Source organism: Pelodiscus sinensis, chromosome 2 (genome assembly GCF_052426305.1).
Source record: "Pelodiscus sinensis isolate ZL-2025 chromosome 2, ASM5242630v1, whole genome shotgun sequence".
NCBI classification, from domain to species: Eukaryota; Metazoa; Chordata; order Testudines; family Trionychidae; genus Pelodiscus; species Pelodiscus sinensis.
In genome coordinates this window covers 1,099,472-1,114,246 of record NC_143053.1, presented here as the reverse complement: position 1 = coordinate 1,114,246, position 14,775 = coordinate 1,099,472, and the positions used below count along the sequence as shown (strand labels likewise).

General features: G+C 52.6%; 1 protein-coding gene across 2 annotated transcripts in view; it reads left to right on the top strand.

Moving 5' to 3' along the window:
• The window catches only part of LOC142825942 (microtubule-actin cross-linking factor 1, isoforms 6/7-like), a 199,083-nt gene that overhangs the window by 17,989 nt on the left and 166,319 nt on the right, over window positions 1–14,775 (top strand). For both annotated transcript variants that reach the window (XM_075918188.2, XM_075918187.2), the window contains 2 exons: window positions 4,812–4,971; window positions 5,787–5,871. In XM_075918188.2, the coding sequence (XP_075774303.2) occupies window positions 4,812–4,971; window positions 5,787–5,871 (245 nt within the window). The remainder of the gene's footprint in view (window positions 1–4,811; window positions 4,972–5,786; window positions 5,872–14,775) is intronic.

Genomic DNA, 14,775 nt, shown 5'->3' with positions numbered 1-14,775 from the left:
TCTCTCATCTCCCTGGGCATTTCATAGTCACTAGCACTGTCCTTGTCAGGTGAACATAAGAGCGGCCAGACGGGGTCAGACCAAAGGCCCATCCAGCCCAGCGTCCTGTCTGCCCACAGTGGCCAGTGCCAGGTGCCCCCGAGGAAAGAACCAAACAGGTACTGATCAAGCGATCTCCCTCCTGCCATCCATCTCCACCCTCTGACAGACAGACCCTAGGGACACCATCCCTGCCCAGCCTGGCTCACAGCCATTGATGGACGTAACCTCCCTGCATCTATCTAGCTCTTTTTTGAACCCTGTTAAAATCCTGTTCTTCACCACATCCTCTGGCAAGGAGTTCCACAGGTTGACTGCGCACTGAGTGAAGAAAAACTTCCTTTGCTTTGTTTTAAACCTGCTGCCCATTAGTTTCATTTGGTGACCCCTAGTTCTTATATTATGGGAACAAGTAAATAACTTTTCCTTATTTGCTTTCTCCACACCACTCATGATTTTATAGGCCTCTATCATATCCCCTCAGTCTCCTCTTTTCCAAAATGAAAAGTCCCAGTCGCTTTAACCTCTCCTCATATGGGACCCGTTCCAAACCCCTCAGCATTTTAGCTGCCCTTCTCTGAACCTTTTCCAATGCCAGTATCTCTTTTTTGAGATGAGGAGAGCACATCTGTAAGCAGGATTCCAGATGTGGGCGTCCCATGGATTTATATAAGGGCAATAAGATATTCTCTGTCTTATTCTCTATCCCTTTTTTAATGATTCCTAACATCCTATTTGCTTCTTTCACCACCGCTGCAAACTGCGTAGACGTCTTCAGAGAACTATCCACAATGACACCAAGATCTCTTTCCTGATTAGTTGTAGCTAAATTAGCCCCCATCGTATTGTATGTCTAGTTGGGGTTATTTTTCCCGATGTGCATTACTTTACATTTATCCACATTACATTTCATTTACTATTTTGTTGCCCAATCACTCAGTTTGGTGAGAACTTTTGGAAGTTCTTCCCAGTCTGCTTTGGTCTTAAGTCTCTTGAGCAGTTTAGTGTCGTCTGCAAACTTTCCCACCTCACTGTTTACCCCTTTCTCTAGATCATTTATAAGTATGGTAAATAGGATTGGTCCCAGGACTGCCCCTTGGGGAACACCACTAGCTACCCCTCTCCATTCTGAAAATTTACCATTTATTCCAACTCTTTGTTTCCTGTCTTTTAACCAGTTCTCAGTCCATGAAAGGACCTTCCCTCTTAGCCCATGACAACCTAATTTACACAAGAGCCTTTGGTGAGGGACCTTGTCAGAGGCTTTCTAGTAATCTAAGTACACTATATCCACTGGATCCCCCTTGTCCGCATGTTTGTTGACCCCCTCAAACAACTCTAGAAGTTGGTCGATAATATATCCCGACTGCTATATTCTTATTATTGGAGCACGGAATTACTGTCCATAGAGATTCTATGGAACATTTTGGCTCATTTAAGATTTTTACTTCATTTGATTCTACTTTTTCTTTCACGAGCTGTTCTGTCCCTCCAATATATTTAGTACCCTGGCATGACTTTGTCCCATTCATTGTCCTCATCCCACCAAGTTTCCATGTTGCCTATTACATCAATATCCTCCCTTAGAACTAGGCCCTCCAGTTCACCTGGTTTACTATTTAGACTTCTAGCATTTGTGTATAAGCACTTTAAATATTTGTCCCTGTTTATCTGTCTGCCACTCCCTGATGGGTTCGACTCTTTTTCATTTGATTGCGTCTCATCTGATGTGACCCATTCGTCCATCCTCTCCTCCTGACTAGGACACAGAGCATCTCTCTGAACAGACCCTCCCCTAAGAGGTGTTTCTGTCCAGTCCACGTGCTCCTCCGCACCCGTTGGCTTTCCCCCAGCCCTTAGTTTAAAAACTGCTCGACGACCTTTGGAATGTGACATGCCAGCAGTCTGGTTCCATTCTGGTCTTGGTGGAGCCCGTCCTTCCTGTCTAGCCTCCCCCCAGCCCAAAAGTGTCCCCAGTTCCCAAAAAATCTAAACCCCTCCTCCCTACACCATCGTCTCATCCACACATTGAGACTCTGACGCTCTGCCTGCCTGGCCCTGCTCGTGGAACTGGAAGCATTTCCGAGAATGCCACCATAGAGGTCCTGGATTTCAGTCTCTTTCCTAGCAGCCTAAATTTGGCCTCCAGAACCTCTCTCCTACCCTTCCCTATGTCATTGGTACCTACATGTACCACGACCACCGGCTCCTCCCCAGCACTACACAAGTCTATCTAGTTGTCTCGAGAGATCCGCAGCCTTCGCACCAGGCAGGCAAATCACCGTACAGTTCTCCCGGTCATCACAAACCCAACTCTCTCTGTTCCTGTGACGGACCAGGCTGGGTCTGGGCACCGCTGTGGGCGCCTGCTGAGGGCGAATTGCTCAAACCAGGCTCCTCACAGCCCTAGACTGGAGACATTTCCCAAAAAGGCCACAAACTAGCCCCACCGAGCGCTCCAGCTGCCAGTCCCAGCAGGACCCTCACGAGCAAAACCCCTCGGACACCCCAGCTATATCCGTGCCCCACCCAGCCCCAGGCCTGACGGGGGGGTTCTAGAACCCAGTCCCACCTACCCGGACGGGTTCTCCGGGTCCCAAGGAACCAGCCCCAGATCCCCGGTCAGTTCCCACGCTGGATCTTCCCCACGAGATCACGCTGGGCCCGTCCTTTAGCATCCACCCCCTGAGGGGTTATTAACGAGAGAGAGGGAAGGCGGGACTGAGGCTGTGAAGGCGAATCCGTCGCACGCACCAGGCACCCAGCTCTGGACGCAGGCTCTCAGCAGAGATGCTACAAGCTGCCGGCTTAGCAGTCTCTGGTGCCCATCCTGTGCCAGGGCGGGTCGGCCTCCTTCCCGCTCGCTGCCCCGCAAGGCTGCACCTGGGATCAGGAGCGAGATTACAGCCGAGACGGAGACGCCTCCTGGCACGTCTGTGTCTCTGGGGTCTCCCAGACTGGAGCGGGTCACAAGGCCAAGTGACTGGTCTGTTTCACATGTCAGCCGCCATTACGCCCTGGCTGGTTCGCCTGTTCCCAGATGCCTCCCTCAGGTGTGAATCGGCCTCACCGAGAGCCAGTGTCCCTGGGGCCGGGCTAGTTCGCACAGTCACTGACTGGACAGCCCCTCCCTACAGCAGGGACACCCAGCGCACCAGCCCAGAGCCCGTGTCCGTAGCCCCCAGGCCCCACACCGGCACACGGGCAGACACAATCAGCAGGACGGAAGCTCCCTTTGACCCCGCACGGCCCCTTTGGACGGACTTTGGGGCAAACACCCCTGGGGGCCCGGCCCGGATCTGCCTGCTCCCCTTGACATCCAACAACGTGACAGTTTCTCCCGCGGGCCCGGCAGCCGAGTGCTCCCCCGACTGGAATCCCTCTGCAGGGGAGGAAGCCCAGCCGGCCCAGGAGAAGGTGGAGGCCCTGAGGATGAGGTATCTGATCCTGGGGCAGAGCAGTGGGGACATCCAGCACCGGCTGGCGCAGACTCTGGAGGCCTCGTCCCACGTGGACGGGAGCTCCCTCCCCGGAGAGGACCCTCAGTGCGAGAGGAGACCACAACATCCTCTGCAAGGAGGGGCCCGACTGGGATGGTTTCCCTCTGCTCCAGTGAGTGTTCTCCTTCCCTGAGCCTTTCATCGTCCTCCGCAGCCCAGGGGCTGTCTGACTCTGGGTGGGACAGTTCTACAGCGTCCTGGAAAGCCTCATTTGCATACCTCTCGGCCTCCCTCGGCTCCTCCAGTTCAGGCACCCTGGCCTCCAAAGCCCATACGCGTCTGAGGGCCAGGAGCTCCTTGCACCGAATGCGCACACATGCCAGCCGCCCACGGGGCAGGGAATCGTTCATGCCACAGTGGGTGCCATAAACAGAGCCCCCCTCTGCTGCTGGGCTTCTGCCTGCATCCTGTCCTGTAGAGGGTGAGATTCTTGGGGGGGTTTGTCTTTCAGTCCAGGGGGTTGGGTTTAGCTCAGTTTAAAACCAGCCAAGTGTGTCCAGCCCCCCGAGCCCGCACGAAACGCTCTGTTAGCGGCCCTGGTCACGCACTCCTGGCCTTCCTGCTAGCCCCGCCCCCTGGCTAAGGGTTGGCCAATGGACAGAGGGTTCTAGGTTTCAAACCCTCATTAAGAAGCTCCCAGCTGCCAGCTGTTGGGCCTCCAAGCAGACAGACAGACAGACAGACAGACAGACACACACAGTCTCTCTCTCTCTCTCTCTCTCTCTCTCTCTCTCTCTCTCTCTCAGCAGGCAGCATCTTTCAGGCAGCCAGCAGCTTCCCCCCAACACACACACTACAGACAGCCACGTACCCCAAGGGCCCGGTAATCGCTCCTCCTTGGCCTGAGAGCTCCCGCAGGAAACTCCCCGCTAGCTGCCCCTGGTCGCACAGCTCCCTCCTGGGCCCACGCAGCGCCGCCCTCGCCCGGCTCACCCCAGTAGGGTTGCCAGGTGTCTGCTACTTTCTGATTTTTTCCCGGCCAGGAGGTGAAAATCCTGGGCTGTCCGGCTCAATACGGAGGCAGCCTGGCAACCCGGGTGCTTACCGGAGAGCGGCCCGGCCCGGCGCAGGGAGGCAAGACGGCGGGCCTGTTAGGGCCAAAAAGCCTCACCATGTGGTTCTTAAAGGGGCCACGCTTTTTTGGTTTTTGGGGGGGCTTTTTTTGCTTAACAACTCTCGGGTCCTTTTTTTGTTGTGTTTTGTTGGTGTTTTTGGTTTGGTTTTTTCTGAAACCATCTGGCAACCCTACTCCCCAGCCTCCTTTCCCCACAGACACAGCTGCTTGGAGCGGATCCTGCCGGCTGCTCAGCGCTTCCAGGACTCTGTGGAGTCCTTCCAGGAGTGGCTGGCTGCCACGGAGAGGCACCTGGCCCAGCTCTGGCAGGCCAGCAGCTGTGTGAGCCATCTGCAGGCCGCACACCAGCAAATCCAGGTGAGTGGCCTGCTGGACCCCGTAGCAAAGCCAACCCTGCATGGCCGAGGGGAGGCACCAGAGCAGGGACAGGGCCCCTAGTGCAGGGGTCTTCACTTCCATCCACACTGCAATCGCATTCTTCCAGGAAGAAAGCGGGAAGAGCAGAGGGGTTCCCCCGACACCGGTAACCCTCTTTCTACGAGGAAGAAGCCTTGTTCCGAAAGCGCTTTCGCAGCAGGCGCGTGTGGACGGGGAAGAGGGGCGCTCTCACAAGAGGGAGGAGGAAAAAGCCCAGGTGCCCTGGTGGCCGCTCGGTCCGTAGCAATCCCAGCGGAGATGCGAGAGAGCCTCCATTCAGAGAACACTCTGTGGAAAAAGCAGATCCCTTTCTCGTTGCCTGCAGTCTAGACATAGCCTCAGACTGTGGGTTGGGTCGGTGTTCCCTGAAAGCTGGTTGCTGGGGTGGCCCAGCGGGTTAGCAAAGCGCCCACAGCCAGCAGCTTGTGTTTTTCCTGGTGGTGCACAGCCACACGTGCCAGGGTGCACTGAACAAACATTATTCTGCACATGGATGGAAAAGCTCAGAGGGAACATTGGTCGGGACCCTTCCAGGGATCACGAGATTATTACACGGGGGTCGCAAGCTTCCCTCAAACCCTGCTTTGCTGCCAGCGTTTCTACGGCATTGCTGTGTGAAAGGAGCACCCAGCCCCTGCCACAGTGCATGGAGCGGCCCCAGCCCAGAAGCCCAGCCAGGGGGAGGAGTTGGGGGGTGGGGCTGGGGCGGCAGGGCCGAGCGGGGCCTTTGAGTCTCACCTGGAACTTTCCTGCAGGGTCTCTGTGAGGAGATTCGCTCCCGGCTGGGTGACCTGGAGCAAGTGCTGGAGCGGGGCCAGCAGGTGCGGGAGCTTGTGACAGGCAAGTGGCCAAGCAGCTGGCTGCTGAGAAGCGGGAACCGAAACCAACAGGCCCAGACTAACCAGCGGGGGCTCTCTGTCCCCATTCTCCTGTGGGGGGTGGTCAGCTCCCCCGGCCCACGCCCCCATGCCCCACCAGGGGGCGCTCGGACCCCCCGGCCCACACCCCTATGCCCCACCAGGGGGCGCTCGGACCCCCCGGCCCATGCCCTCATGCCCCACCAGGGGGCGCTCGGACCCCCCTGGCCCATGCCCTCATGCCCCACCAGGGGGCACTCTGACCCCCCTGGCCCACACCCCTATGTCCCACCAGGGGGCGCTCGGACCCCCCCGGCCCACGCCCTCATGCCCCACCAGGGGGCGCGCAGACCCCCCGGCCCACACCCCCATGCCCCACCAGGGGGCGCTCAGACCCCCCGGCCCACGTCCTCATGCCCCACCAGGGGGCACTCGGACCCCCCGGCCCACACCCCCATGTCCCACCAGGGGGCGCTCTGACCCCCCTGGCCCATGCCCTCATGCCCCACCAGGGGGCACTCTGACCCCCCGGCCCACACCCCCATGTCCCACCAGGGGGCGCTTGGACCCCCCTGGCCCATGCCCTCATGCCCCACCAGGGGGCGCTCGGACCCCCCGGCCCACACCCCCATGCCCCACCAGGGGGCGCTCAGACCCCCCGGCCCACGTCCTCATGCCCCACCAGGGGGCGCTCGGACCCCCCGGCCCACACCCCCATGCCCCACCAGGGGGCGCTCGGACCCCCCTGGCCCATGCCCTCATGCCCCACCAGGGGGCACTCTGACCCCCCGGCCCACACCCCCATGCCCCACCAGGGGGCGCTTGGACCCCCCTGGCCCATGCCCTCATGCCCCACCAGGGGGCACTCTGACCCCCCGGCCCACACCCCCATGCCCCACCAGGGGGGCGCTCGGACCCCCCGGCCCACGCCCTCATGCCCCACCAGGGGGCGCTCGGACCCCCCGGCCCACACCCCCATGCCCCACCAGGGGGCGCTCAAACCCCCCTGCCCACGCCCTCATGCCCCACCAGGGGGCACTCTGACCCCCCGGCCCACACCCCCATGCCCCACCAGGGGGTGCTCTGATCCCCCGGCCCACACCCCCATGCCCCACCAGGGGGCGCTCTGACCCCCCCGGCCCACACCCCCATGCCCCACCAGGGGGCGCTCTGACCCCCCGGCCCACACCCTCATGCCCCATCAGGGGGCGCTCAGACCCCCCGGCCCACACCCTCATGCCCCATCAGGGGGCGCTCTGACCCCCCGGCCCACACCCCCATGCCCCACCAGGGGGCGCTCGGACCCCCCGGCCCACACCCCCATGCCCCACCAGGGGGCGCTCGGACCCCCCGGCCCACACCCTCATGCCCCATCAGGGGGCGCTGTGAACCCCCGGCCCACACCCCCATGCCCCACCAGGGGGCGCTCTGACCCCCGGCCCATGCCCTCATGCCCCACCAGGGGGCTCTCAGACCCCCCAGCCCACACCCTCATGCCCCATCAGGGGGCGCTCTGACCCCCCGGCCCACACCCTCATGCCCCATCAGGGGGCGCTCTGACCCCCTGGCCCACACCCTCATGCCCCACCAGGGGGCGCTCGGACCCTCCTGGCCCATGCCCTCATGCCCCACCAGGGGGCACTCTGACCCCCCGGCCCATGCCCCCATGCCCCACCAGGGGGCGCTCTGACCCCCCCCCGGCCAATGCCCCCATGACCCACCAGGGGGTGCTCAGCTTCCCCAGCCAACATCCCATTTCCCAGCAGGATGTGCTTGGATCCCTCAGCCAAACTGAGGGCAAGTGTGTAGCCGCGGGCACGGAGTCTGCACTAAGGGGATTTAAAAATGGTGGTGCCTGGCAAGATGTAAATGAAGCCCGGGATATTTAAATCCCGGGCTTCATTTGCAACTTCGAATGCCGACATTAGCCACCCTAGTTCGAACTAGGGTGGCAGTGTAGACAGACCCTCAGAGACCTGATGGGCAGAATCCCCTGGGATGCTAACATGAAGGGGAAAGGAGTCCAGGACAGCTGGCAGTATTTTAAAGAAGCCTTATTGAAGGCACAGAAAGAAACCATCCCAATGTGTAGCAAGAGAGGCAAACATGGTAGGAGACCGGACTGGTTTACAGGGGAAATCCTTGATGAACATAAGCACAAAAAGGAAGCTTACAAAGAGTGGGAACTTGGACAGATGACCAGAGAGGGGTATAAACGTATAGCTCGAGAATGCCGGGGGGTTATCAGGAAGGCGAAAGCGCAAATAAATTGCAACTGGCTAAGGATGTGAAAAATAAAAAGGTTTCTACAGGCATGTTAACAAGAAGAAGGTGATCAGAGAGGGGGTGGGGCCCCTACTGGATGAGAGTCGTGCCCTAGTGACAGAGGATGTGGGGAAAGCTGAAGTACTCAATGCTTTCTTTGCCTCGGTATTCACGGACAAGGTGGGCTCCCAGACTAATGCGCCAAGTGACGCAAGATGGGATGAAGATGGACAGCCCGTGGTGGGTAAAGAACAGGTTAGGAACTATTTAGAAAAGCTAAACATACACAAATCCATGGGTCCAGATTTAATGCATCCGAGGGTACTGAGGGAGTTGACAGATGTCATTGAGGAGCCTTTGGCCATTATCTTTGAAAAGTCGTGGAGATCGGGAGAAATCCCGGATGACTGGAAAAAGGCAAATGTAGTGCCCATCTTCAAAAAAGGGAAGAAGGACGATCCAGGGAACTATAGGCCGGTCAGTCTTACCTCGGTTCCTGGAAAAATCATGGAGGGATCCTCAAGGAATCCATTTTGAGGCACTTGGATAAGAGGAAAGTGATCAGGAATAGTCAGCATGGATTCACCAAGGGCAAGTCGTGCCTGACCAATCTGATTAGCTTCTATGATGAGGTAACTGGCTCTGTGGACGTGGGAAAGTCAGTGGATGTGATATACCTTGACTTTAGCAAGGCTTTTGATACGGTCTCCCACAATATTCTTGCCAGCAAGTTAAGGGAATGTGGATTGGATAAATGGACGGTAAGATGGATAGAAAGATGGCTAGAAGGCCGGGCCCAGCGGGTAGTGATCAACGGCTCGATGTCAGGATGGCGGTCGGTTTCTAGTGGAGTGCCCCAAGGTTCGGTTCCAGGACTGGTTTTGTTCAATATCTTTATTAATGACCTGGATGAGGGGATGGGTTGCACCCTCAGCAAGTTTGCGGATAACACTAAGCTAGGGGGAGAGGTAGATATGCTTGAGGGCAGAGATAGGGTCCAGAGTGACTTAGACAAATTGGAGGATTGAGCCGCAAGAAATCTGATGAGGTTCAACAAGGACAAGTGTAGAGTCCTGCACTTGGGACGGAAGAATCCCGAGAATTGGTACAAGGTGGGGACCAACCGGTTAAGTAGTAGTTCTGCAGAAAAGGACCTGGGGGTTACAGCGGATGAGAAGCTGGATATGAGTCAACAGCGTGCCCTTGTAGCCAAGAAGAAGCTGCCCTTGTAGCCAAGGAGAAGCTGTTCTGGATTTGGTTTTAACAAATAGGGAGGAACTAGTTGAGAACTTGAAAGTGGAAGACAGTATAGGGGACAGTGATCACGAAATAATAGAGTTCATGATCTTAAGGAAAGGTAGAAGGGAGACCAGCACAATTAAGGTAATGGATTTCAGGAAGGCAGATTTTGATAAGCTCAGAGAACTTGTAGGTAAGGTCCCATGGGAAGCAAGACTGAAGGGAAAAACAACTGAGGAGAGTTGGAAGTATTTCAAAGGGACGTTGTTAAGGGCCCAAAAGCAAACAATTCCGCTGTGTAGGAAAGATAGAAAATATGGCAAAAGACCAGCTTGGCTTAACAAGGAGATCTTGCATGATCTCAAAATAAAAAAGGAGTCATATAAAAAATGGAAACTAGGACAACTAACAAAGGATAAATATAGGCAAGCAACACGGGAATGCAGGGGCAAAATTAGAAAGGCAAAGGCACAAAATGAGATCAAACTAGCTACAGGCATAAAGGGAAACAAGAAGACCTTTTATAAATACATTAAAAGCAAGAGGAAGACCAAGGACAGGGTAGGCCCACTGCTTAGTGAGGAGGGAGAAGCAGTAACAGGGAACTTGGAAATGGCGGAGATGCTCAATGACTTCTTTGTTTCGGTCTTCACCGAGAAGTCTGGAGGTGTGCCTAACGTAGTGAATACAAGCAGAGAGAGGGTAAGTTTAGAAGATAGGATACACAAAGAATAAGTTAAAAATCACTTAGGAAAGTTAGATGTCAGCAAGTCACCAGGTCCTGATGAAATGCATCCCAGGATACTCAAGGAGCTGATAGAGGAGGTATCTGAGCCTTTAGCTATGATCTTTGAAAAATCATGGCAGACAGGGGAGATTCCAGAAGACTGGAAAAGGGCAAATATTGTGCCCATCTATAAAAAGGGGAATAAGAACAACCCAGGAAACTATAGACCGGTCAGTTTAACGTCTGTCCCAGGGAAGATAATGGAGCAGGTAATTAAGGAAATCCTATGCAAACACTTGGAAGGTAATAAAGTGATAGGGAATAGCCAGCATGGGTTTGTGAAGAACAAGTCATGCCAAACTAATCTGATAGCTTTCTTTGATAAGATAACGAGCCTTGTAGATAAGGGAGAAGCGGTGGATGTCATATACCTAGACTTTAGTAAGGCATTTGATACGGTCTCGCATGATATTCTTATTGATAAACTAGGCAAATATAACTTAGGGCCACGATAAGGTGGGTGCATAATTGGCTGGATAACCGTAGTCAGAGAGTTGTTGTTAACGGTTCTAAATCCTGCTGGAAAGGGATAACAAGTGGAGTTCCTCAAGGGTCTGTTTTGGGACCCGTACTGTTCAATATCTTCATCAATGATGTAGATATTGGGATAGAGAGTACGCTTATTAAGTTTGCAGATGATACCAAACTGGGTGGGGTTGCAACTTCTTTGGAGGATAGGGACATAATTCAAAATGACCTTAGCAAGTTAGAGAAATGGTCAGAGGTAAACAGGATGAGGTTTAATAAAGAGAAATGCAAAGTGCTCCACTTAGGAAGGAACAATCAGTTCCATACATACAAGATGGGAAGCGACTGTCTAGGAAGGAGCATGGCGGAAAGGGATCTAGGGGTCATAGTGGACCACAAGTTGAATATGAGCCAACAGTGTGATGCTGTTGCAAAAAAAGCAAATATGATTCTAGGTTGTATCAACAGGTGTGTTGTAAGCAAAACTCGTGAAGTCATTCTGCCGCTCTACTCTGCACTAGTTATGCCTCAGCTGGAGTACTGTGTCCAGTTCTGGGTGCCACATTTCAAGAAAGATGTGGAGAAATTGGAAAGGGTCCAGAGAAGAGCGACAAGAATGATTAAAGGTTTAGAGAACATGACCTATGAAGCCAGGCTTCATGAACTGGGCTTGTTTAGTTTGGAAAAAAGAAGATTAAGGGGGGACATGATAGCGGTTTTCAAATATCTAAAAGGGTGTCACAAGGAGGAAGGAGAAAATTTGTTCCTCTTGGTTTCTGAGGACAGGACAAGGCGTAATGGGCTTAAAGTGCAGCAGAGCAGGTTTAGATTGGACATTAGGAAAAAATTCCTAACTGTCAGGGTGATCAAACATTGGAATAAATTGCCAAGGGAGGTGGTGGAATCTCCCTCTCTGGAGATATTTAAGAACAGGTTAGATAGACATCTGTCAGGGATGGTGTAGACGGAGCTTGGTCCTGCCTTGAGGGCGGGGGGCTGGACTCGATGACCTCTCGAGGTCCCTTCCAGTCCTATTATTCTATGATTCTATGATTCTAAGAAGGCTAATGGCATATTAGGTGCATTAGGAGGAGCATTGCCAGCAGATCCAGAGATGTCATTATTCCCCTTTATTCGGCTTTGGTGAGGCCGCATCTGGAGTTTTGTGTCCAGTTCTGGGCCCCCCACTACAAAAAGGATGTGGACACATTGGAGAGGGTCCAGCGGAGGGCGACCAAAATGATTAGGGGGCTGGAGCATATGACTTATGAGGAGAGGCTGAGGGAGTTGGGTCTGTTTAGTCTGCAGAAGCGGAGACTGAGGGGCGATTTGATAGCAGCCTTCAACTTCCTGAAGGGAGGTTCCAAAGAGGAACTAAACATTAAAAAGGTCGTAGAGCAGTTTTTAAACTAAGAGATGGGGGAAAGCCGATTGGTGCAGAGATGCACGTAAATCGGAGGGAGACTTCTCTTAGAGGAGAATCCATTGACAGAGATTCTCTAAGCTGTAGTCAGAAAGAGAGGAGGGGAGAGGGCAAACCATGGGCCAGAGCAGACAAACAACCGCATACAAAGGAATCCAATGCATCGGGGAAGGGCAGACAAATAAGCAGTGGCAAATTTTTAAAGTGCTTGTACACAAATACTAGGAGTCTGACTAATAAGATGGGTGAACTAGAGTACCTTGTATTAAATGAGGAGATTGACATAATAGGCATCACTGAAACCTGGTGGAATGAGGAAAATCTGTGGGACACAATCATACCGGGATATAAAATCTATAGAAAGGATAGAGCAGGATGGGTGGGTGGCGGAGTGGCACTGTATGTGAAAGATAATGTAGAATCAAATGAAATAAAACTATTAAGTGAATCAACATGTTCAATAGAATCGCTATGGATAGTAATTCCATGCTCCAATAATAAGAAATTAGCAGTAGGGATATATTACCGACCACCTGACCAGGACAGCAATACTGACATTGAAATGCTGAGGGAGATTAGAGAGGCTACCAAAATAGAGAACTCTATAATAATGGGGGATTTTAATTACCCCCATATTGACTGGATCCATGTCACCTCAGGAAGAGAAGCGGAGATAAAATTTCTCAATGGCTTAAATGACTGCTTCTTGGAGAAGCTGGTGCAGGAACCCACAAGGGGAGAGGCAATTCTCGATTTAGTCCTGAGTGGAGCGCAGGATCAGGTCCAGGATATAACCGTTACAGGACCGCTTGGGAATAGTGACCATAATATAATAACATTCAACATTCCTGGGGTGAGAAGAACACCTCAGCAGTCCAGCACCCTGGCATTTAATTTCAGAAAGGGGAATTACACAAAAATGAGGAGGTTAGTTAAACAGAAATTAAAAGGCACAGTGACTAGAGCCAAATCCCTGAAAGCTGCATGGAAACTTTTTAAAGACACCACAATAGAGGCCCAACTTAAATGTATACCCCAAATTAAAAAAACATAGCAAGAGACCTAAAAAAGAGTCACCGTGGCTTAACCGCCATGTAAAAGAAGCAGTGAGGGACAAAAAGGTATCTTTTAAGAAGTGGAAGTCCAATCCTAGTGAGATAAATAGAAAGGAACATAAACACTGTCAAATCAAGTGTAAACATGTAATAAGAAAAGCAAAAAAAGATTTTGAGGAACAGCTAGCCAAAAACTCAAAAAGAAATAGCAAAATGTTTTTTAAGTACATTAGAAGCAGGAAGCCTGTTAAAAAACCTGTGGGTCCCCTTGATGATCGAGCTATAAAAGGAGCAATCAAGGACGATAAAGCCATTGCGGAGAAACTAAATGATTTCTTTGCTTCAGTCTTCACGGCTGAGGACGTTGGGGAGATTCCCGAATCTGCACCGTCCTTTGTGGGAGATGAATCTGAGGAACTGTCCTGGATTGAAGTGTCATTAGAGGAGGTTTTAGAACAAATAGAAAAACTTAATGCTAACAAATCTCCGGGACCGGATGGCGTTCATCCAAGGGTTCTAAAAGAACTCAAATGGGAAATTGCTGAGCTATTATCTGTGGTTTGTAGCCTATCCTTTAAATCGGCTTCCGTACCTAATGACTGGAAGGTAGCCAACGTGACACCAATATTTAAAAAGGGCTCTAGAGGCGATCCTGGCAATTACAGACCGGTAAGTCTAACTTCGGTACCGGGCAAATTAGTCGAAACAATAGTAAAGAATAAAATTGTGAAGCATGTAGAAGAACATAATTTGTTGGACAAAAGTCAACATGGTTTCTGTAAAGGGAAATCCTGTCTTACTAATCTATTAGGGTATGTCTGCAGTAGCCCCCTAGTTCGAACTAGGGTGGTAATGTAGGCAACCGGAGTTACAAATGAAGCCCGGGATTTGAATTTCCCGGGCTTCATTTGTATCTCGCTGGGTGCCGCCATTTTTAAATGTCCGCTAGTGTGGACTCCGTTCCGCGTGGCTACATGCGGCACGGATTACGTAGTTTGGACTAGGCTTCCTATTCCGAACTACCGTTACTCCTCGTTTCACGGAATAGGAAGCCTAGTCTGAACTACGTAGTCCGTGCCGTGTGTAGCCGCGCGGCACGGAGTCCGCACTAGCGGACATTTAAAAATGGCGGCGCCCAGCAGGATGCAAATGAAGCCCGGGATTTGAATTTCAAATCCGGTTGCCTACATTACCCCCCTAGTTCGAACTAGGGTGGTAGTGTAGACATACCCTTTGAGTTCTTTGAAGGGGTTAATAAACATGCAGATAAGGGGGATCCAGTAGATATAGTATACTTGGATTTTCAGAAAGCCTTTGACAAGGTCCCTCACCAAAGGCTCTTATGTAAATTACATGGCCATGGGATAAGAGGGAAGGTCCTTTCTTGGATTGAGAACTGGCTAAAAGACAGGAAACAAAGGGATAGAGATGTAGCCGTGTTAGTCTGGGGTAGCTGAAGCAAAATGCAGGACAATGTAGCACTTTAAAGACTAACAAGATGGTTTATTAGATGATGAGCTTTCGTGGGCCAGACCCACTTCCTCAGATCAAATAGTGGAAGAAAGTAGTCACAGCCATATATACCAAAGGATACAATTAAAAAAAATGAACAAATATGAAAAGGACAAATCACATTGCAGAACAGGAGAG